The sequence below is a fragment of the Bos javanicus genome, chromosome 21 (assembly GCF_032452875.1).
Source record: "Bos javanicus breed banteng chromosome 21, ARS-OSU_banteng_1.0, whole genome shotgun sequence".
Lineage (NCBI taxonomy): Eukaryota > Metazoa > Chordata > Mammalia > Artiodactyla > Bovidae > Bos > Bos javanicus.
In genome coordinates, this window is record NC_083888.1 from 26,004,512 (window position 1) to 26,027,663 (window position 23,152).

General features: G+C 49.7%; 1 protein-coding gene and 1 non-coding gene across 13 annotated transcripts in view; one reads left to right on the forward strand and one right to left on the reverse strand.

Annotated features, from left to right (window-relative positions):
- The window catches only part of ARNT2 (aryl hydrocarbon receptor nuclear translocator 2), a 203,414-nt gene that overhangs the window by 172,931 nt on the left and 7,331 nt on the right, over positions 1-23,152 (forward strand). For 11 of the 12 annotated variants that reach the window (XM_061394582.1, XM_061394571.1, XM_061394575.1 and 8 more), the window contains 5 exons: positions 6,365-6,437; positions 7,640-7,763; positions 12,507-12,606; positions 15,221-15,359; positions 16,083-16,248. In XM_061394582.1, the coding sequence (XP_061250566.1) occupies positions 6,365-6,437; positions 7,640-7,763; positions 12,507-12,606; positions 15,221-15,359; positions 16,083-16,248 (602 nt within the window). The remainder of the gene's footprint in view (positions 1-6,364; positions 6,438-7,639; positions 7,764-12,506; positions 12,607-15,220; positions 15,360-16,082; positions 16,249-23,152) is intronic. The other variant, XM_061394572.1, reaches the window with a different exon arrangement.
- On the reverse strand, positions 20,823-20,895 carry TRNAG-CCC (transfer RNA glycine (anticodon CCC)). The gene has a single exon. It is a non-coding gene; the product is annotated as a tRNA-Gly (tRNA).

Genomic DNA, 23,152 nt, shown 5'->3' on the forward strand with positions numbered 1-23,152 from the left:
CCACAGGCAGAGGCTCTGACCTATTTTCCTGGAATTCAGGCATCATGGACGAAACAGAACACTCTGTCCCAGGGATGTCCTTACATCTCAGAACGATCACTGCCCGCAGCTCACTGAGATTGGACGGAGTGAGGAGCGACCCCCCACACGGACTCACAGCAGAGGCTGAACTAGTGTCTGCTGGCTTTTAAGGGCCTCTGGGTGAGGATGTAGCAAATGTTGCCTGTGGACAGCAGAGGGCAGTGACAGCCATCATGTGAACAATCCAGCTTCCAGTTTATACCTGACTGTCCTCGCCAGCAATAGGCAGACTTGTTGTGGAAAGGTTCTTTCATGCTCTCTGCCTGTGGGGGACAGGCAAACCCAGTTGCATTCAGTCCGGACCATCCAAAAGAAACATCCCAGGGAAACAGTGTGAATGGTTAGTGTTGGAAGCTGCTGAAGGGGAGGCCTCTTTGTCGCCTGCTTGCCTGTTTTCTTATTACGTCGAGGCAAGAAAAGGGAAAGTCCAGAAAGCACAGGCTCCCGTTTTACATGCTGGAGGCCCAGCTTTGAAAAGTGCCCACATCTGGGTGTCTGGGGAAAGACACCATCAGGGAGACATGCTGTGGGCTGCCACTGAGCAGGAGCTGTTCGCACGACCCAGGCGCTGTGCCTTCCTGTGCCCCCACTCTCCTTAGGGATGGAAGGCATTCCTGTGCATCTGTTGGGGCTGAGCACGTGCCCTCCTGTGCGACCACCCCTTACAGAGTCACTGCGGGTCTACATGACCACAGCTGCGTTTTGTGCTGGTGTGTATGTGTGTCCTTGAAACTCCATGGTCCCCATGTCTTCCAGGATGGCTTCCTGGTGGGCCCAGCCCACCCGGCCAGTAGTTGGCAGGATGTGCGAGCAGAGAGTAAAAGGAAGCAAAGAAAACCTACAGGGAAGGTGTAGCTCCTGGTCTGTGCAAAATTTAGAGTCAGAAAGGAGCCGAAACACCCTGTCAAATCACCAAGCCCCATCTTATCTTGGGTCTGCCCTCTTGTCCACCTGCAGCAGACAGCTGGCAGAAAGTCAGGGCCCACAGATTCTGTCTGGGGTCCTCTCTGGCCCACCTCTTCCTCCTCTGCCTCTTCTCTGAGGCAGACACCTGGCAGAGAGCCGGGGCGCACGGATTGTGTCTGGGGTCCTCTCTGACCCACCTCCTCCTCCTTTGCTTCTGCCTCCATCAAGGCTTCACCGTCTCCCGGGTGACCATCCATCATCCCTGCTGGCCAGTTCTCCCTGCCTTCCATCTGGCCCTGGAAGCATCTCTCTAAAACCACACTCAGCCTGCTCCCTGTCCTGGATCAGACCAGTTCTGAACCCTTTCACAGGCACCCAGAGCCCTTCACAGGGGGCATGCAGACGGTGCTCAATCCATGGGGGTGAGGGGGCAGGATATTATTATCCTTGAGAGCAAATTGATCAGCTGAGCTTGCCCGCCCCCTCACCCCCACCACCCTGATGGCTGTGAGCCGGATTCCTGTTACTCCCAGGGGTACGATGGCAGGCTGCCCCCGACTGCCCCCCTAATGGCTGGTTGCTCACTTACTCTGGCTGAGTAAAAACCTCTGCCCTGGGAGCATCAGAAATAATTGACAGCATCTGCCAGCATGCTGCACCTCCTGATGCAGAGAGGCCACTCTGACAGGAAGCCCGTGCTTGGTGTGTCTGTTCGCTGATCGTTAGCTCTGGACCCCAGCTAATGGGTGGTGGGCGAGGGCAGCAGTCTGTGGAACAGGATCCGGTTCCCTCCCGTGTGCTATGGGTCAGCTTTCAGCCCAGCCACTGTGTTTCTCCCTCTCTGGAATTTGCAAGCACACTAAGGTTTATTTTCATTCCATTGCCATGAAATGTCCGAGAAAGCTCCTCCGACCTCTTCTTAGAATGGGGCAGCCCACGGGTCAGCACTTCTTCCCCACGCGCTCAGCTGTGGAAGCGGAAACCAAAGGCCCAGACCGAACATCTCATGTCCAGACCACAGGGACAGTGAGGTTGGCATCCTGGATCTTTGCCAGCCGGGCCTGAGACTTTGTTTTCTTTCCACATCCCAGTGAAAGTCTCTGTCTGTGGTCTCAGAGCCCCCAGAGCTCAACAGTGCAGAGAGCAGACACCCGTTGTAACACCTCTGGCTCTGATCATGTGTGATCATGCTTCTGTGCTAACTAAAGCCCTCGCCCTCCTCCATGCATCACAGACACACCCCAGGGCGCAGAGCTGGGCAAGTGGGAAGGGCTGGGTTTCTGCCCTGTTCACCCCAAGCACCAGGCCCCCCGGCACAGCAGCACAGCTGCCCACTCATCAAGATTCTGTGCTTGGGTTGGACACCAGGGCTGAACCACGAGGTAGGAGTGGTCCTTATTTCCCGGAAAACCTCTTCTGTGTTCAAGGTTGAGCGTCTGAAAGCTTATGAAAGGAAGAAGGGGGTGGTCCATGGATTCCTGCCCTGGAGGGGAGCTCACTGCTAAAAAAATCCCACAAAAATCCCAAAGCACAGATTTTTGTTTTCTCCTTCCTGGTGGCTCAGGATGGTGTCTTGGGCTCACAGGTCTGGGATGGGACATGTGGAAAGGTGGTTCCTGTTACACCTTTGGGATGGAGTTCAGGGCTGATGGAGACACATTTGGTTTTGTATCCTAGGTTTGCCGTACTGACCAATGTCACCTTGGGCATGTCACTGAACTCTCTGAGCCTCAGTTTCTTTATCTGTAAAATGGGACATTTTTCAGAGATGTGACAGCGTTGATGAGGTTCTGGCTCTGAGTACCACACTTGGATTTTAGAGGGCATGCCAATGAGAGATGAGGGTGCCCACAAGATGTAAATCAAAGTAAAACAGCAAAGCTGTCAAGTCAGAATCAGAAAATACAGAAAGTTGTCATTTTTCAATAGACGATTATATCAGTTCTTTAAGATGTTTTTGAAATGTCCACTTTTTTTGAAAATTATTTTTAGTGCTCCTGTTTCCTGGTGTTGCCGGGCTTAGTCACATGGTGCTGGTTTTATTGTTAAGCTTTTCTCCAGGCTCTGACGCCAAGGTTGGGAGACATACTGTGTGCTTCCCTGGTGGCTCAGTGGTAAAGAATCCACCTGCCAGTGCAGGAGACACTGGTTCCATCCCTGGGTTGGGAAGATCCCCTGCAGAAGGAAATGGGAACCCACTCCAGTATTCTTGCCTGGAGAATCCCATGGACAGAGGAGACTGGCAGGCTGCAGTCTACGGGGTCACAAAGACTCAGACATGACTGAGCGACTAACACTTTCACACTTCTCACTTTCAGATACAACCTCCCTTCTTCCTGTGTTGTGATCCCTAACTCAGCCATTGTTTTTGCCAACTTATCTGTCTGCCCCTGGAGGCTGTCAGCTCCCCGAGGCCAGAAACCACATAGGTTCTGAGTTATCTTTTCTCTCCAGTGCCTGGCAGACACTTGGCATAGATAGTTCAGCACACTTCACTGAAGACATGGCTCACCTGGGCGTAGTTCTTTTTTTTTTTTTTCTGGCTGCACTTGGAGGTATATGGGATCTTACTTCCCTACTGCTGCTGCTCCTGCGGCTAAGTCACTTCAGTCGTGTCCGACTCTGTGCAACCCCATAGACAGCAGCCCACCAGGTTCCCCTGTCCCTGGGATTCTCCAGGCAAGAACACTGGAGCGCCCCCTGCATTGAAAGCTCAGTGTCTTAACCACTAAGCCACCAGGGAAGTCCTGCCGGGCTTAGTTTTAAATAAACTATTCACTGGGTCTTCCAACTGGGTGGGGTCCTCTTTTAAGATGTCTTCCCTTGTGGGGGACACACATGCTAGGGGCCCCAATTGAAAGGCGCGACTGGAGGAGAACAGTGTTCAGATTGTACACCTCTGAATGCTGAGGAAAAGAGTTGAGAACCACAATTCAAGTTATTCTATATTTCTCCAAAGCAGAATTGGAACTCAAACTGGGAGTTGTAGGGAGGTGCGTGCGTGCTAAGTCACTTCGGTTGTCTCCAACTCTTGCAAACCCATGGATTGTAGCCTGCCAGACTCCTCTGTCCATGAGATTTCCCAGGCAAGAATACTGGAGTGGGTAGCCATTCCCTCCTCCAGGGGATTTTCCCAATCTAGCAATTGAACCCGGGTCTCCTGCATTGGCAGGCAGATTCTTCACAGTCTAAGCCACCTGGGAGTTTTAAATATAAAGGGAGTTTTAAATATCTCTACCCCAAGGGCTGTGAGCTTACATTGTGAGGCTAATGTGGTCCATCTGAATGCAGACTCTGAGCCGAAAGGGCAGGGTGAACGGGAGCCCTCCAGGTCCTCAGATGCTGATTCAGGTTGTGACTGTTCAGCAGCTGCCCCTCTCCAGGGACCTGCTCCCTGACTGAGCTCCACAGCTGCCTGTCCTCTCCAGGGAGGGCCTCAAGGGCTCTCCTCCATACACCTCAGGCTGCAAGTGAGGAGGGCAGGGGATCTGTGAGCCGTTGTCCTGCCTGCCACTTCCTGTCCAGGGTGTGGCCAGGAATGACAAAGGGACACCCCAGCATCATTCATACTTTCATAGTGAAAATGAACACGGAAAATCTTTCCAGTTAATGCAAACTCTTAAGATATTTTTTTTCCATGTTCCAAATCTCACTCACCCACACAGGACATAACGTTTGTAGCTGTAATCACAGCATCCGTAACATTTGGTGCTGAACTTTCCCCCACACTCTTGTCATACCTTGTGGTGTTTCCAGTCTTCACTGTGGTGGCCGCTGCTGACCGTGTTTACTCAGCAAATGAATAGATGTAGTTTACAAAGCCACTCCCCTGTCACAGCCAGCTGTGCGGGGACAGCTCTTGTTTCCTGCCCCTGAATCATTTCCTTAGTACAGCCCCTGCGGCAGGGCGACCACCTGCAAGGCTGTGACCGCAGCCGCCCCTTCTGATGTGGCCACCGTCCTGTTTTCCGAGAAGACTGCGTCCACACAGGCTTCTCTTGCAGGGTATGAGCGAGATAGTTTCAGTACCCTGCCAGCACACTGAGCGCGCTTTTACCAACTTAGTAGGTGAAAAACTGTACTTTGAGATTATTTTAATTTGTGCTTATTTTGCTTATTTTAATGGTGAAAATATTTCCCTACTTGCTCATTATATGTGTGTATATATATACATATATATATATATATATTTATGTATTATTGTTGTTTAGTCGTGAAGCCATGCCTGACTCTTTTGCCACCCCATGGACTGTAGCCCTCTCGGCTCCTCTGTCCATAGGCTTTCCCAGCAAGAAATCCCATTTCCTTCTCTAGGAGGTCTTCCTAACCCAGGGATCAAACCTGTGTCTCTTGCGTGTCATGTGTTAGCAGGCAGGTTCTTTACCAGCTGAGCCACCAGGGAAACAAAAGCAACTATACTCAATAAAATTGACTTTTTGAAAAAACCCACTTATTTCCTAAATATTGGCAACCTAAGCTGGGTTTGATCCCTGGGTCAGGAAGACCTCCCCGCCTCCAGCCCGAGAGGAGGAAATGGCAACACTCCAATATTCTTGCCTGGAGAATCCCACGGACAGAGGAACCTGGTAGGCTACAGTCCATGGGGTCGCAAAGAGTCAGACACCACTGATCGACTAACACTTTCACTTTCCAACTTAAAAAAAAATCTTGGGTTGTAAGGCTGAGGAACATCTGTCCCCATTTAGATCTTTAGAGGCTCACGGGATGTTCTGGGAAGACCCCTGGCCACCCCTTTCCCTCCTCCCCCAGCCTCAAGGCCACCGCAAGTCATAAGCATCACCCAGGTATAAAAGAACGGTACCTCCACTCTCCTAGTTTTACCGTTGCAGTTACCCATTTCTGAAATGAACTAGGTGGTTCCCTTTCTACTTGGAGTTTCATGGCTCGTTTATGTAGTTAAGTTTCGCTGTTCCTTTTTTCCCACCCACATCCCTGGACCTGGTCCCCTCAGTGTTGTCACCAGATCTGATGTGTAACCGACTAAGTCAGGAAAACAAGGGGCCCCTCCCCCACCTCTTCCTGGTGGTCTCTCTGCCTTCCTCCATCTTTTGTCTCACCCATGCCCTTCTCCCTTGGGCTCTGAGGAAATATTGTTGACAGTAGCTTTCGAAGTTTAGATCTGAATATTTTCAGTTCTAAGGAAATAAAACCCGTTGATTACTTTAACAAAAAAAAAAAAAAGACTTGGAGCCTTAATTTGGAACATGAAGAAATAAAATCAATCAAAACTGAAAACGATTTAGAGATCCAACAGGTGTCACCCGCTGTGCCACTGGGGAGCAAGGGACATTCAGGCTCCTCCCTGTCATCCCCACGTCTTCTTTTCCTGACTCTCTGCTGACCCCTTGTTTCACAGGCAACTCCAGCAGCAGCAGGCAGAGCTGGAAGTGCACCAGAGAGATGGGCTGTCATCGTACGACTTGTCGCAGGTGAATTTCTGGAAAACTCTTTCCCAGCTAGAACTGTCTCCAACCAAAGGACTGCAGACTAAATCCCCTCGGCCCAGCAGGTGGTGTTGCTCCCTCCACCCACACTGCAGAAAGCATTTTGGCCCCCAGAGAGTGTGTGTGCGCAGTGGAGGTCTACCGTGACTCTGCCATGCAGAGTGTAGAACACAAGCGTTAGGAGCTGCGGACAGCCAGTACAGTAAGTTCCCTCCATACGAAGTTCAAGCTGTGAGCTTTCAAAAATACAAATGTGGGTTTGCATATCCAATCACATGAGTTAGTTCTCGTGTCTGGCGTACACTATCACGTGCGTACAGCCTGTACAAATGGTTGTGCTCATGTGTATTTTACTGTACAGTACTATATAGAGGACAGCAGTGCAGTGTCTATTTCAAGCCCAGGGTGTCGGGAAGCAAGCATAAAAGCAGTGATGATGTAGCTGGTGCTCCTGTACTTTTTAAGGTACTGTACTGTAAGATTAAAAATGTTCTTTTAATTTTTTTGTGTTCATTTTTTTGTGCAGATGTGTGAAAAGTATTATAAACCTATGAGAGTAAAGTACGATATAGCCAAGTGTATTAGTTGGGCACCTAGGCTAACTTTGTCAGACTTACAAACGAATTGGTCTTAAGAACATGCTCTCGGAATGGAACTGGTTCGTATGTAAGGGACTTACTGGTACTGAGATCCAGAGGCTGTGTGGGAACTTGGAGACCACCCAGCTCTGAACCTTGTCAGCTCTGCAGCCTCCGTGCTGCCCCTCCCACCTTTAATCTGTACCCTGATGTTCTCAGGGGACCTCTTCCTGGCCATCTCCTCAGGGCCCCCTCCTTCCCTTCTCCTTCCTTCTCTTCTCACTGCTTCTGGCCTTAGAGAAACTGAAGCTTGTGTTGGTACTTGGCATCTCTCTCCAATTAAACTTTATGTTCCCTTTCCCTGATATTTAGACTAAGTTGATCATTTTTATTTCTCTCTCTCCAAGTGATCGGTGGAACTCCAGTGAGCCTTCTGTGACCCTTTGTTCACACCCACACCTGTGTGTTCTATCTTTCACATATACAAAAGCTCCCTGCCCTACCCAGCACCCCAGCCTGAGATGCCAGCGATTCTGAGGGAGAGGGATCTGGTGTGTCTGTTCTGCCCCTCACACCCAGGGATGCTGTTGTGTTTTCACGTGCAAACAGGTGCCTGTCCCCAACCTGCCAGCCGGAGTTCATGATGCAGGGAAGTCCGTGGAGAAGGCAGATGCAATCTTTTCCCAGGAAAGAGATCCGCGGTTTGCCGAAATGTTTGCAGGAATCAGTGCATGTAAGTTCCCGAAGAGTGCTGATGTGGTGAGATGGTGGGATTTATAGTTGCCTCCAGCTGGCCACCCTTGGGGGTGAATTTACAGCGACTACTGCAAGGTGTAAAAGGAACACCAAATTCAGGGGTCCTAATGAATCCTCTCTATTCTCAAACTCATCTCTCATTTACCTGTTACCTTGGGGCAACCACCTGACATCTCATGGGCCTTTGACATCTCATCTTCAAAATTTGAGGAATTGAAGTAAATGAGCTCTATTCATCATGGTACAGTTTAGTATTATCAAGCCAAAGACATGTCCCTATTTTTTAAAAAAATTTTAATCTCTAATGTAGAGAGGACCATATTTGAAAATAAAAATATGCCTAAAAAGGAAAATAAAAATGATCCAGTATCGTACCACCTACATTTAATCTTTTTTAACTTTTTAAAGCTTGTCCTTTTTGTCTTTCTACACGTTGTTGTTCAGTTGCTAAGTTGTGTCTGACTCTTCGCAATCTCTTGGGCTGCAGCACACCAGGCTTCCCTGTCCTTCACTATCTCCTGGAGTTTGCTCAAACTCATGTCCATTGAGTCAGTGATGCCATCCAACCATCTCATCCTCCATCTCCTGCTTCTCCTCCTGGCCTCAACTTCTCCTCAACTTCTCTCATCAGGGACTTTTCCAATGTGTCGGCTCTTCATATCAGGTGGCCAAAGTATTGGAGCTTTAGCTTCAACATCAGTCCTTCCAATGGATATTCAGGGTGGATTTTCTTTAGGATTGACTGGCTTGATCTTCTTGATGTTGAAGGCAAAGCAACTAACATGGAGGGAGCACAGCCTCCCAGGAGGAGACAAATGGGTTAAAGATTTACTGAGCATGGCCCTGCCCACTAGAGCAAGACATATGAATTCTTTTTATATACAGAATTGAGCTCATACTGTTTGGTAGCTTACTTTTTCACGTGTCTATTACTAACATCTTTCTAGGTTGTTAAATAATCTGCATTGTTATTGCCTGCATAGCGTTCCATGGTATGAGTGTTCATAAGTCATCCTTTGCAGTGGTCACCAGGGTGTCCACCTGTGTTAGTGTCGCTGTTAGAGAAAGTGGTACCATTTATGGGACTTCCCTGATGTCCAGTGGTTAGGACTCTGTGCTTGCACGACAAGGGTTCCAGGTTCAGTCCCTGGTCAGGGAACTAAGATCCCTACTTGCCGCACAGCGCAGCCAAAAAAATAAATAAATAATAAAACAATATAAGAAATCTTATAAAGAAAATGGTGCTGTCCAAAGTTCAGGTGTCACATGGAACCCACTTGTGTAGCCGCCTCACTCCCCAACTCAGACTGCCACAGAGATCAGTCTGTGATCACATATAAAACTTGGAAATGTTGTTGTCAGTTCCAAAATTCAGAAAAAAAGATTCCATTTTCATGTGATCAGCGAAATACAGCACAATTGGGATCAGTTTAGGGAGATGTTGCTGACTCATGCCACAGAATCGTGGGAAACGCAGTAAAGGGACAGGACCCCCAGTACCATCCTCCCAAGACCAAGGAACAGGGACAGCGTGGCCTAGGGGAGGACAGAGAGGCCCTAAGCAGATCCCAGTCCTCCTGCTGTCAGCTCGTGGGGTGGAAGACCCCAGCCCTATTCCCACGTGGCTGGGGACTACATGCTAGGAAAGCAGGAAGCTGCCTGAACTGGTGGCTCAGACAGTAAAGATTCCACCTGCAGTGCAGGAGACTTGGGTTCGATCCCTGCATTGAGAAGATCCCCTGGAGGAGGGCATGGCAACCCACTCCAGTATTCTTGCCTAGAGAACCCCATGGACAGAGGCGCCTTGGCGGTCTATAGTCCATGGGATCACAAAGAGTCGGACACGACTCACTGACTAAGCACAGCACAGCCTGAACTGAGGGCAGCAGGTGCCAGCGCAGCCCAGCGCCCGGCTCCGAGCAGAGGACAGACCTGTTAGCACGACTCAAGGGCTCCCTGCTGGTGCTCCCCCTCCTCCCCATCACCGGTCATCCACATGTGCCAGCTGCCCACAACAGTATTTCTTCCACTTTCATAAAGAGATGTGGTTTCTTCCAGCAAGAGGAAGCAGTCCCACATATCACTGGTTCTTCTTCCTCTCAGATAATCCTGAAATATTTGGCCACACCCACAGCATTTCTGGGAAATCCATTTGAAATTTTAATGTTGTACAGACATAGACATCTTCCCACAGAGATGACAAAATAGAAAAAAAAAGTTAACAGAAAAGGAAAAAGAAGGGGAAAGAAAATATGTAATCTCAAAATTTTTCCACCAGCCAAGCTGCTTTCCTATATGAAAAAGCAACAGAGAGTTGGTTCAGTGGTTAAGAATCTGCCTTTCCATGCAGGGGACATGGGTTTGACCCCTGGTCAGGGAACTAAGATCCCACACACAACGGAGCAACTAAGCCCACGTACTAGAAATACTGAGCCCTCACACTCCAGAGTTTGTGCTCCACAATAAGAAGCCCTGGAGCCTCAACTAGAGAAAAACCCACACATCACAAGAAGACCCAGTGCAGCCAAAAAAGAAAAAAAGGAACAGAAGGACCTTCTCAGATATGTGCCATCTACTTATACTTCCTGGAAAAAATCACTTGCAGGAGAAGTCATTGTGAAATGAATCAAAATACAGAACCCAAGATTGGAAATGAAAGGTTGGAAAAGTAGTAGCAATGAAAAAGTGAAACTAGTAACATGTAGAATTAATATAAAAATTCTTAGAAGATAAAAAGATATTTAAAAATAAATAAAAACCCAAGTCAAATCAGTTCAGCAAAAATACATACTTTGGGCGAGGGTACTAGGAACAGAAATTTCTCATCAGTCTATACTATTTTTATCTCTGACATTTACAAAGATATATAACTTCAAATATTAAAAACATAACTACTAATGAATGATTTAAAAAAAAAGAAAAGGAAAGGAAAGAGGTCTCACTTCCAAATCATTTCCAAGAAAAGACAAGGACATTTTTAGCAACTTGCAAAATACTCAGAAGAAAAATAAAGTGAAATAGAAGAAACTATGAATAGCATGAGTAGTGCAATAAGTTGATGTCCAAGGGCTCCTGATTGCTAATTCTGGAATGGTATGCCCCAAAATATGATAGTACAGAGTGATATGATACGATATGATAAAATATGATAACAGAGTGAAACTATTTAACCTGAAAGAATAGATGCTGATGGTGCTGCAAAACCAAGGAGGAAAGCAGAGGTGTTGACCTTGCTGCACAAAGAAAAGTTAGAGCATTCAGTGAGGAAAGAAGCTTATATGTCATGAACACTGAAATGTGAAATCCAAAAATAGTTTGAAACACAAGAAATCCTGATAAAGCCAAATTGCAGTGGAAGATTTCAATATGCCTTTCTTCATCTCTAGCCACTCATGTAGCTCAAAGTAATAAGAAAGATATAGAAGGTTAAAATTTATATATATATATATATATATATATATATATATATATATATATATATAATTTTATGTGCATGCGTGCTCAGTTATGTCTGACTCCTTGCAACCCCATGGACTATAGCCCACTAGACTCCTCTGTCCATGGGATTTCCCAGACAAGAATACTGGAGTGGGTTGTCATTTCCTCCTCCAGCGGATATTCCCCTCCCAGGGATCGAACCCACATCTTCTTATTGGCAGGCAGATTTTTTTACCACTGAACCACCTGAGAAGCCCATGTGATTTAATAGACATATGTAATTTTGTACCCCACAAACATTCTGGAGCACTGAGAAAAATAAATGTTTCTTATTTAACCAACAACCAAAAATCTTAAATACATGAGAAAAAAAATGGCTTGTTTATACTCAAGAGAAATTCAGAAGTCTCTCTTACTCCTGCAACTTTTAATTTTATTTATTTTTTGGCAACCCCATGTGGCTTGCAGGATCTTAGTTCCCTGACCAGGGATCAAACCTGTGCCCCTACCAGTGGGAGCATAGAATCTTAACCACTGGACTGCCAGGGAAGTCCCCCTCCTGCAACTTTTAGCCTCGTCTCTTTCTCTCCAAGATCCAAGGCCTTGTGATTAGGTTAGAAATACACACCCAAGATCTGGTCTCTTTCCATCCTGTAGGGATTTCCCATTGAGCAACACCATCATCACAGTAAAAGACAATGGAGCAGTAAAACTGTGCAGTGCCTCCGTGTTTTTAAAAACATCATGGAGGTTTGTTGACACATGTGGGAGATTTAGCCATGGTCCCTTTAGCCCAATCCCTGGGCCCCAAGTCCGGGATCCTGAGTGTCCATCTCTGCTCGTGGTCACCCAGGGAAGGATCTGCCCGCTCTGCCCACCTCCCCACCAGCAAGCCAGAGACAGGTGCAGATGTGGGGTCTGTCCAGGCACAGGATAGCTGCCATGTAACTCATCTGCATCTCCTTTATTCTGGTATCTTACTGCAAGTGGAGATGTTAGAGATTATAGGAATAAGATGCAAGTGACGTCTTTGAGCTTCTGGGGAAATGGGAGGGTGCTTCGAGGGAGCCCCAGACCCCTCAATTACAAGAGAGAGTGAGAGAGCTCCCATCCCCACTGCTGTTTCTCAAACTACCACCCTCTTGCTCGTGTCAGATCTAAAGGCCCAGCTGGGGTTTGAGCCCATTTCTTTAGCCTCTCTGTGGGGGTGCTCGGGGCTCCCTGCCCTGGAGTCTATAAGGCGGGAACTCCTACAGGATGACCCTTGCTCTACTTTTCCCAGCGGAGAAGAAGATGATGAGCTCAGCTTCTGCGGCAGGAACACAGCAGATCTACTCCCAAGGAAGCCCATTCCCTGCTGGACACTCGGGAAAGGCCTTCAGGTACAAGCTGGGAGTGCGGGACATGAAGCAGGGGTGGGCAAGAGGGCAGGAAGAGGCCCCTACTCAGTGAAGCCCTGGGTCTCAGAGTCTGACTCTGTGTGCAGCAAATACTGCCAACCTCACTTTGTGCTTACCCATTCGAATGCCCGGGCTTCCCAGATGGCTCAGTGGTAAAGAACCCACCTGCCAGTGCAGGAGATGTGGGTTCAATCCCTGGGTCAGGTCGACCCAGAGAAGGAAGTGGCAACCACTCCAGTATTCTTGCCTGGAGAATCCCATGGACGGAGGAGCCTGGTGGGCTACAGTCCATGGGGTCGCGAAGAGTCAGAGATGACTGAGCACAGACACACATTTGTATGCCAGGGCCAGGCTGAGGGGTCCGGGAGCTCCAGTTCCGACCTGCAAGCCCTTGATGAGCCACCATAAATACAAAGTGTCGGTTGCTCTTTCTTGGATGTGAAAGGTGCCAGCCACTGTGTTTGCAGAGGTGCCTGCCATGGAGAAGGGAGTGAGGTGGCTCTAGCCAGGACAGACCTAGGGACACCTGACAGGGCAGCAGAAAGGACCCTGCCCCTGGGTTTCTAGAGGCCACAGCGAACTCCAAGGGGGAGAGGACCACTCAGCCCATCACACCTGGGGTCTCAGCCTAAAGGGCTGCTCATGGGAGGTATAAGTAGGATGTTGTGCTTCCGGGGTTGGTTCTTAGCATCAGGGGTCTCTTGTAAGTCACTGAGGAAGCCAGCAACACCACCAGGGATGGGGCCTGGCTCCAGGGGCTCCCAGGGCAGCAGGAGCAGGGGCTAGGGAGCTCGGCTAGGGCACAGACATCTTCAGGGAGGGTGGTGGGCACTTGTGGTAGCCATCAGGTACCCCCAGACCCACTAGCAGAAGCATCTCAGACCCGTGCCTGGTGGGATGGGGCTCCCCAAGCAGCCTAGCCTCTGGCTGACTTGGCCAGAGCTGAATGTCCAGTTGAGAATCAGGCAGGGACCAAGACTGGGCAGGTGGACCAGCCACCCCAGGAACAGGTCCCAGCCAGGATGGCCCTCACCAAGGGTCAGTGGACCGACTTCAGGGGAGGCAGCAGGTGGTCAGCAGCTGCGCCATGAGACATTAACCCCTGAGGTCACAGAGTAGCTCTGTCAGCCCCGCAGCTGGGCTGTAGTAGATGGTGACTTGTTCTGAGTCTCTGGGGAACTCTTTCCTGGAGCAGCTACTCTCTAGTCTGGGGATGGGAGGACAAGATGGTGGCCCCCTGTGAGCTGCCCCTGAGACATAATCCCTGCTGGTCACCTGGCTCTGCGGAGCACTGGCCAAGGCTCCAGGCTCTTCCCCTGCTGCTGGTTACTCACCCACTCAGCACATGGTGACCTGCTGTAGTTCCATGCCAGGCCCGCCTAGGCCTGTGTTCATCGAGTCCTTGTAACACTTGCTGCTTCTCCCTCTCCCTCCCCGCCCCCTGCCATCTGGACAGAGGGCAGCCAGGATGGAGCAGAGGTGAGGAGGGCTAGCCAGGCACAGCATGGTGGGGGCAGGGGGAGGGGGAGGCCCAGAAACAAAACAGCAGATGGCCACCTGCTGCAAGGGCAGGTGCATAGGCATCAGGATTGTGCTGAGCAGAGTCCAGGGACGGGAGACATGGGGACTCCTGGAGTCTGGGAGGAAAAGAAGGAGATGAATATATCAGTCTTGACTACTGTGCTCGACTTGGGAGTTTGGACTCATCACTGGGACGACTCATGGTAGAAGAGGGGCTTGAGGAAACAAGGTCCTGGAGAAAGTTTGTGATGACAGGGGTGTAAGGGGTGGAGTGGAGGAGTTGAGGCTGCAGGCAGGTGCTTAGGACAGATGGTCCAGCCAGAGATGCTGAGTCTGCACCAGCTGTTGTCACTGAAACAGAAGAAGGGGGCAGTCCCCTTGTGGAGCCTGGCATTGGGGAGGCTCTCACTAGATCACTGGTCTATAGAACGAATGGGTTAATTAGTTAAAAGAGTGCCACGAAGCTGTAAGCTTGTAGGACGGCCAGTTGCCTGTACATCTGCAGGGCCTGAGCTGGATTGAGTGGGAAGGGACATGGGATGAGTGGCACTGAGCCCTTGGCAGGATGGCACAGCTGTGGCTGCATGTCCCTAAGTTTGTCCCCCACCCAAGTCCTGCTGTGGTCCCACAGGCCCTGTGCACCAGGGCACCTTTCCTGGGGTCCACAGCACTCCTGCCAGCTCTCCAGTCAGTGCTGTGAGGGCAGCCAGGGCCAAGCGGTGGAGGAGACCCCCGCCACCCCAATAGAGAACAGTGATCAGAAAAGGCCCCGAGGTCACTTACACACATCAAGAGGGAGATGGGAAAGGAGCCCTGTGTTAAGTGAGGAAGGGATCTCAGGAGTGAAGTTCCTCTTAATCACGGTTAGTGCAGGAATTTTTTTTTTGTGGCTGTGCTGTGTCTTCATTGTGGCACTGTGGCGTCTCTAGTTGTGGCACACAGGCTTAGTTGCCCCTAGGCACGTGGGATCTTAGTTCCCTGACCAGGGATGGAACCTGAGCCCCCTGTGTTGGAAGGTGGAGTCTTACCGCTGGATCACCAGGAAAGTCCCATGGTGCTCTTTCTTCCTGCGCAGCTCTGCCGTGGTGCACGTGCCTGGAGTGAACGACATCCAGTCCTCGTCCTCAACAAGTCAGAACATGTCCCAGATCTCCAGGCAGCTCAACCAGAGTCAGGTGGCCTGGACAGGAAGCCGTCCACCCTTCCCAGGACAGGTATGGGCGTCAGCAAGGGTATTGCCCCAGGTCCCCAGAGGGCGCAGAGCACCTGAGCTGTGCTCTCTGGGAATCCCGGCTCTGAGAACAAGTCAGCGCATGGAGCTGGAGCTGACTGCCTCAACCACAGCCAGGCTCCAAGGAGCACGGAGGCAAAGGGTACTTTGAGAACCAGGTACCCATCAATGGTACCAAGTCTGTTTTCACAGCATTTTCTCCCAGCAGTCTGGAGGCAGCTCTGGGGAACCAGGGGAGGGGACAGGCACTCAGAGACCGTCCATCAGGAGCAAGCCCCTCACCACTCAGAACCTCAGTTCCCTTGGCCCCGGAGTGCATGAGGTCGTCAACCTGGGGACACACCTGCCTCCCTGTTGTCACTGTGGGGACATCTGTATCCTGGACTGGTAGAGTCCTTGCCAAGGTCCCCCCTTCCTCTGCCAAGGAAGGCAGAGGACTTAGATCACTGAGTTCCTGGAGGGCAATTTCAACCAGACCCTGAAGATCCAGGACCTGAGTCCTGTTTCTTGGGCCAGCACATGTTGGCCTAATCCTGGGCATGGTGCCCAGCAGGCCAGGAGGCCACTGGAGTCACTATCAGCCCAGAGCAGGGCTGCCAGTGTAGGCTGGACCTGCGCGTGACAGTGACCAACCGGGGCCATGGAGGGTGTGGGGAGGGGGCCTGCTGGTGATGCTGGCCCTCTCTTCGCTTTGTCCTGATTGTAGCAACTCCCCTCGCAGTCCAGCAAGACTCAGTCTTCTCCCTTTGGGATCGGAACAAGCCACACATATCCTGCAGACCCCTCGTCCTACAGCCCTCTCTCCAGTCCGGCTACCTCCTCGCCCAGCGGGAATGCCTACTCCAGTCTGGCCAACAGAACTCCAGGCTTCGGTAGGTGGGGACAGAGGGGAAGAATTCCTGGGAGAGCCAGCTAAGATCATTTCTGAACATTCTGGTGTGGGAGTCTGAGCCCTGGGCTCTCAGAACCCTGGTACCAGGTCTGGAGATTTCCAAATTCTCTCTGGCCATCAGGAGGCCAGAGGCAAGTCCCTAAGGGACTTGCTGCCTAGACCTTGGCTTTGTAGATTGACTTTATCATTGTCAAGGCTCTGGGTCTCCTGTGCACTGATGTCATCTGAGTACTATTTTAACCATTTATGGCCCTTGGCAAGGACTTTTAGATCACCCAAGTCAAAAACCCTATATAGTAAGTCCCCTACTTGTGAATGAGTTCTGTTCCAAGAGTGCATTAATAAGTCCAACAAAATTAGCCTAGATATCCAATTAACACAACTGGCTATATAGTACTGTACTGCCATAGATTTATAATACTTTTCATACAAATAATACATAAAAACAAACCAAAAAAAAGCAAGCATTTTTAATCTTACAGTTCCATATCTTGAAAAGTACAGTAGTGTAGTACAATAGCTGGGCATATTTGCATCTTTGAAAGTTTTTATATAGGGAACTTACTGTGATCTTGTTTCAAAAAGCTGGGGAAGTATGGGTCATAGGGATGATGCATTGCGTCAATAAATTGTGTACATGATAAACATCGTAAAGTTCGCTCTCTTTTTAATATTACAAGAGGGATCCTATCCCATGGAAGAACACTTTGCTTAGCTTTGTTTGCACAACTTCAGGCCCTAACGGGTTAACCGTCTGCTCCCTCTGGTGGACTTCCCAGGAGCCCCTGCCACTGCTCACCCTGCGGGTGTTTAAATGACCCACTCCGTGTGTCTGCCAGGGTCTGAGTCCCACGTCACAGAGCAGGAACTCAGAAAGGATCCTGGTGCTGGCAAGAAGCCTGAGCTGGTGTCCCCTTCCTGCAGGGCTGTCTGTGGAGACAGTCATGCTCAGGGGGCATTTCCTTTCCAGAACGCATCATTCTCAGGCAAGCCTGAAGCAGACACCTGCGTTTCCATTTGAGCCGCAAGTGTCCTTTTAGGGCTATGTCAGCTTTAGGAAGTATGTGGCGCCTTGCCCTTGGCCCACACCTGAGTTGTCAGCTGCCCCCACCCCCTGTCCAACCCCACCGCTAATAGCAGCACTTCTGGCCCCACAGCCCCAGGTCTGGGGGTTGGGCAAGCATTTCCCAACCCTTTATCTGTCCCTCCCCCTCAGATTCAGGTGTCTCTCTGCATGAATCCCATAGACTTGTAGCAGGTTCTCACACTCAGCCTTTAAATATCCTTGCCAGATGACATGGTGAGTTTAGAAGCACAGTCCCCTGTTTCAGGAAGGAGAGGCCCTTCCTGAAAGGCAGCTGCTTTCAAGCCAGCCAGGAGCTCAACTTGGACCCACCCTGAGGTTGGAGGTCCCTGGTTCCCAGGAGGGCCCCCTGCTCGCTGCATGTGGAGAGACACCACCCCTATGACCAGTCTGAGCACACTTGGCATGCAGGCACCTAGTCCTTCCTGGGAGCACAGGGCCCACCGGGCACTGACCTACTTGCTGGCCCTCCTGATGCCAGGCCCTGTGCTGAGCCCTGGGAGGAGACTCGGCTCTGACCAGGTAGAAGGTCACAGTGCAGACACCGAGGCAGGGGAGAGAGACAGCTACAGAGAGGCCGGCAAGCCAGTGCTGGAGGTGCAACAGCCAAGTCTGTTGGAAGCAAGTGGGGGAGTCTAGAGAGGCTCCCAGGAGAGTCAGCATTCCCCCTGGTATGGCCTAGAAGTATCTCAGGGCGGCCCTAACAAGAAATGAAGGGATGCCACCCCCTGCCCCAGCGACTAGAGCCTTTAGCTCTGTGCCTCTGTCTGGTCTCCACTTACCGAATGCTGGGCTCTGAAGTGCAAATGAAGGTGGAACACAGGAAGGACAGAGCCAGGGGCTGAGGCTGCCACACAACTCTCTGACCAAGAGCAGGACTGCACAAACGGGGCTCCAGGCTAAGCAGCCACTGTTACAGCTGCCATGCAGCTAGCTTACTTCGGATGATGATAATATTGTAATAATTATGATAGCAGCTCACTCACACCACATACTGACTTTGTGCTCAATGCTTTACACACTTGAATTTATTTAAAGCTCATGGAGGGCTTCCCAGGTGGTGCTAGTGGTTAAAGAACTCACCCGTTGGCCAGTGCAGGAGACATAAGAAAAACAAGTTCGATCCCTGAGTTGGTAAGATCCCCTGGAGTAGGAAATGACAACCCGCTCCAGTTTTCTTGCCTGGGAAGTCCCATGGACAGAGGAGCCTGGCAGACTACAGTCCATAGGGTCACAAAGAGTGAGGCACGACTTAGCGACTGAGCATGCACACACATACATATGCCTTCTGAGATGGCCCGCACCCTGTCTGTGAAGTGTGTCTCTCTAAAAAGGTCTACTTCTTACCTATCAGAAAAGAAAGAAATGTCTCTAGACGTTACCTCCAGGATGGCGGGTAAGGGCAAAATCACCCATGCCTGAGAACCACTGAGCTAAACCCAACCACTTAGGACCTCTGAATGAGACTTCAGGTAAACCTTGAGTCTTAATGCACTTTCCAAATCAAATGAATCTCACCAAAATTATTAGTTAGCAAAAGCTGAAAAGAGAACATTGAGTGCCAATAATTTTTTAAGGAAGTTGTCATCCCCTTTGTCTACAGTCTAGAAATTGACAAGCTCCCCAAGATTCTGACTCTTGCTGTGAAAGCCCACCCAGTCGGCCCAGATGGTAGCAACCTACTCGTATATTCTGTTTGGAATCCCTGGGCTGGCAGGTGGCCCAGGCATCCAGCCAGGGGATGTAGCAGCCTAGGTCTTACGCAGGCAGCCCACAGAACACAAGAAGCACGGCGTGGCTGGAACCCATGCTTAAGGTTTGCAGTCACACACGTGGTTTTCGGATCGATGAAGCAACACTGGGGCTTTTTCCAGAAAGAGGCTTGTAGGTACATATCCTGGGGGCAGGCCACAAACATGCCCTGTTTATGGTCTGTGGTACTGGTCAGTCGGGGCCAGGGTTTAGTCTAAGACCCCACAGGGCTCTATCATCCTGGGGAGGTTATGTTGTAGTTATTACTCATTCTTTAATCAGAGAGGTCACTGATGCAGCTCAGAAAAAAGTGTCAGGAGCAGAGACTGCATGGAGGGCTTTCCCCTTTAACTGTCCCACCACATGACGGGTGAGGTCATCTTCTAGATTGTCGGTGGATATAACTTCCTCCAGGAAGATGCAGATTGGCTTAAGTCTCACAGCCCTGTCCTTCCAATTGCCTGTGCTTCCCTTATAAGCAGTCTTAACAGTTTCAATTGGGCTTCACTGCTGGTTCAGCAATACAGAATCCACCTGCCATGCAGGAGACCTGGATTCAATCCCTGAGTTGGGAAGATCCCCTGGAGAAGGAAATGGCAGCCCACTCCAGTATTCTTGCCTGGGAAGTCCCATGGACAGAGGAGACTGGTGGGCTACAGTCCATGGGGTTGCAAAGAGTCAGACATGACTGAGCGACTAAACAAACAACAATTCCAATTGCCTAGTTACTCATCTGTCTTTCTCAATGAATTGGACCATTGCAACCCACTGCATCGCCAGCCACTGCTCAGTGTCGGGTACATAGCATTCACTATGAAAACTATTTATCAAATCAATGCACTTGGGCTTCAGCATCAGACAGATCTCGGTTCAAACCCTGGCTCTGGTATTCATAAGCTAAATGAGTTGGGCACATTTCCTGACATCTTTGAGCCCCAGTGTCTTCATCTGAAAAATGTGGAAGATGGACTCATCTCTTAGCGTCAGAGTGAAGAAGAAATTAAAGAATGTCTAAAAAGTATCCCGAGGGATGCCTAGCACCTAGTCAGTACTCCAAAAATACCAAGCCCTTTCCCTGCTTCCTTAGCTAGCTTATGCGGTTTCTAAAGCAAACCAGTTCTTCCCTGGTGGTCCAGTGGTTAAGACTCCACATGCCCAGTGCAGGGAGCATGGGATTGATCCCTGATTGAGGAGCTAAGATCTTCTATGCCACGCAGCAGGGTCATAAATAAATAGGCATACCCTGTAACAGTATTAACTATTTAGTTATCATGTTGCATTTACATCCCTATAAAAATAAATAAATGAATAAAGCAATCCAGTTCATTAATTTTTTTTTTCTATTGCACGCAGTTAAGAAAAGTACTTCCCTTCCCAGAAGTTTAAGAATTTTTGTTCTGAAATTTTGTCTTGTTCATGAATACAACCACCCCCAGACACAAGTTGGGGAAGCTAGTCTTCCTCTAATCCTCCCCCTCCACCCCCCTCCCCTGGCTCTGGCTGTCAACAAGGAAGACTGATGAGAAGATGGGTATTAGCTTCATTATAAATTGGTGATATCCAGGAAGCCTCCAGTGGGAATAGAAGTGAAAGTGTATAGAGCGTTCTTATTTCTTCCTCCTTTGCTCCTCTTTCCTTCCTTCATTCTTGCCTTCAGCAGATACTTTGTAAAATTTACTTGGCTGTGTGGGATCTTAGTTGTGGCATGTAGGATCTAGTTCCCTGACCAGGGATTGAACCTGGACCCCCTGCATTGGGAATGCAGACTCTTAGCCACTGGACCACCAGGGAAATCCCAGCAGATACTTCTGCTTTATTCCAGGCACTGTACTCAGTGAAGCCTGGAACAGACGTTTTAATAGATAAGGTCCCTGGCCTTAAGTTACTCACATCTGGGGATGAGTCATCTTAGCGTGAAGGGCACCATCCTGAGAGACAGCACAAGTGCCACAGGCCAACTGAGGACAGAGCATGGAGTCAGTCGTTCAAGGTCACATTCGATCAGGTCTCGGAGTACAGGTAGAATCCTGCAGGCGCAGAGCAGGGGGAGGACGCACACGCCAGAGAGAACACAGGTACAGCGACACCAAGCCAGTCATCCCTGAATACATGAGGACAACCCTCATGGTCTGCCCCAGCCCCACCTTCAGCAGAGGTGCCTCTGTCCATCCATCCTCTGTCCCAGCAGCAGATGGCCCAGCTCGTGCTCAACCTCAGGGCCTCCAGGACGGGGTGGGTATCTGACCAGTGGGGCTTCCATCACTGCTCCAGCTGGGGCTGCTGCACATTTCCTCTTCTTTTTTTAAGCATTTTATTTACTTATTTATTTATTGCTATGCCGTGTCTTTGTTGCCACATGTGGGCTTTCTCTAGTTGGAGCAAGCAGGGGCTACTCTTTGGTTGCAATGCACAGGGTTCTCATTGCAGTGGCTTCTCTTGTCTTGGAGCACAGTCTCTAATGTGCACGGGCTTCAGTGGTTATGGCCCTGTGGCATGGGGGATCTTCCCAGACCAGGGATCAAACCCGGTTCCCCTGCACTGGCAGGCAGATTCTTAACCACTGGACACCGAGGGAAGTCCTATGCATTTAATATTGCTACAGTTTTGAACCAGGACTGTTCTAGATTGTTCTATTCACAAATCATGGCAACCCACTCCAGTGTTCTTGCCTGGGAGATCCTATGGACAGAGGAGCCTGGCAGGCTACAGTTCATGGGGTCACCAGAGTCAGACACGACTTAGCAACTAAACCACCACCATTCCCAAATCGGGCCAGGGGACATGATTCTATGAAAAAGTTGTCCCTGGCCCGTGGAATATCGTGAGAGAGTGTTCGGGAAAGGCATTTCAGCAAAGCCAGATACATTTGTTTAAACAACAAAATCCTGTATGCACAGTAGATTTAATTCCTTCTTGTGTGCAATCAGGAATTGTATCCTTACCTGAGTTTCTGGATCCCTTTACCAACTGTGATCACGCAGAGCTTGAAAGGTGCCGTGGTGAACCATTCAAGGGAGTATATGTTTTATTAAAGCCCTTCATGTCTCAGGCAGTAGGTGAGATGTGAGAGAGAAAGGGATTGACTCTTCCCTTTGAACACCATCTAAACTACCACCCAAGATGAACCCAGTGCCCACTTATCAGGTGGGGAGTGGGGTCGCCCATGGTCAGAACAACTGTTGAAGAACAAGTAGGGCCAAGATGGGACCTGTTCTGCTCTATAGAGCTGGACAGTGAGCCTGTCACCTCCAAAATGTCATTGAATGGTTTGGAACAAGGAAAAGTGCCTGCAGTTTTTAATATGCCTTAGGATAAACCAACCCTGGTAGACTTAAAAAATAGTCACAACCTGAAAGTTGAGAATTATGTTTTATTTGATGGGACTGGGCTTCCCTGATGGTTCAATGATAAAGAATCCTCCTGGCAATGCAGGAGACCAGGGTTGGATCCCTGGGTTGAGAAGATCCCCTAGAGTAGGAAATGGCAATGCACTCCAGTATTCTTGCCTGGAAAATTCCATGGACAGAGGAGCCTAGCAGGTTACAGTCCATGGGGTTGCAAAGAGTCAGACATGACTGAGCATGCACAGGATTTAGGACTTCAAGCCTGTGAGGCAGCATTTCAAGTAACCCTTAGAGAACTGGTCAGAGGAGGTGAGGGGAGAAGCCAGGTGATATAGAAGTTTTGCAACAAAGGGCAGGTAGTCTGAACATCAAAAGATTATTGTTAAAGAAGACCAGATAGCCAGGTTAAGGAATTTAGCACTTTTCCATGTATGGGAAGATACAAGAGTCTGGGCTCACTGAAATCATTCCTTTGATGTACACCTCACCTATCTGGGGCCAATATCCTGTTTTCACATCCTGAGTTTCCTCAAGGCTCCCAGTAGGGAGTGGCTGCAGACTGATGGCTGCTGGATGGCAAGTATTCTTTTCTTCCTCGGTTCCCTCAGGGCTCACCAGCTCCCCATCCATGGTGTCTGCAATTGCTGATGATTGTGACATCCTTGTTTACATATATGGCAGGAAATATTCCCTTTCTCGCCCCC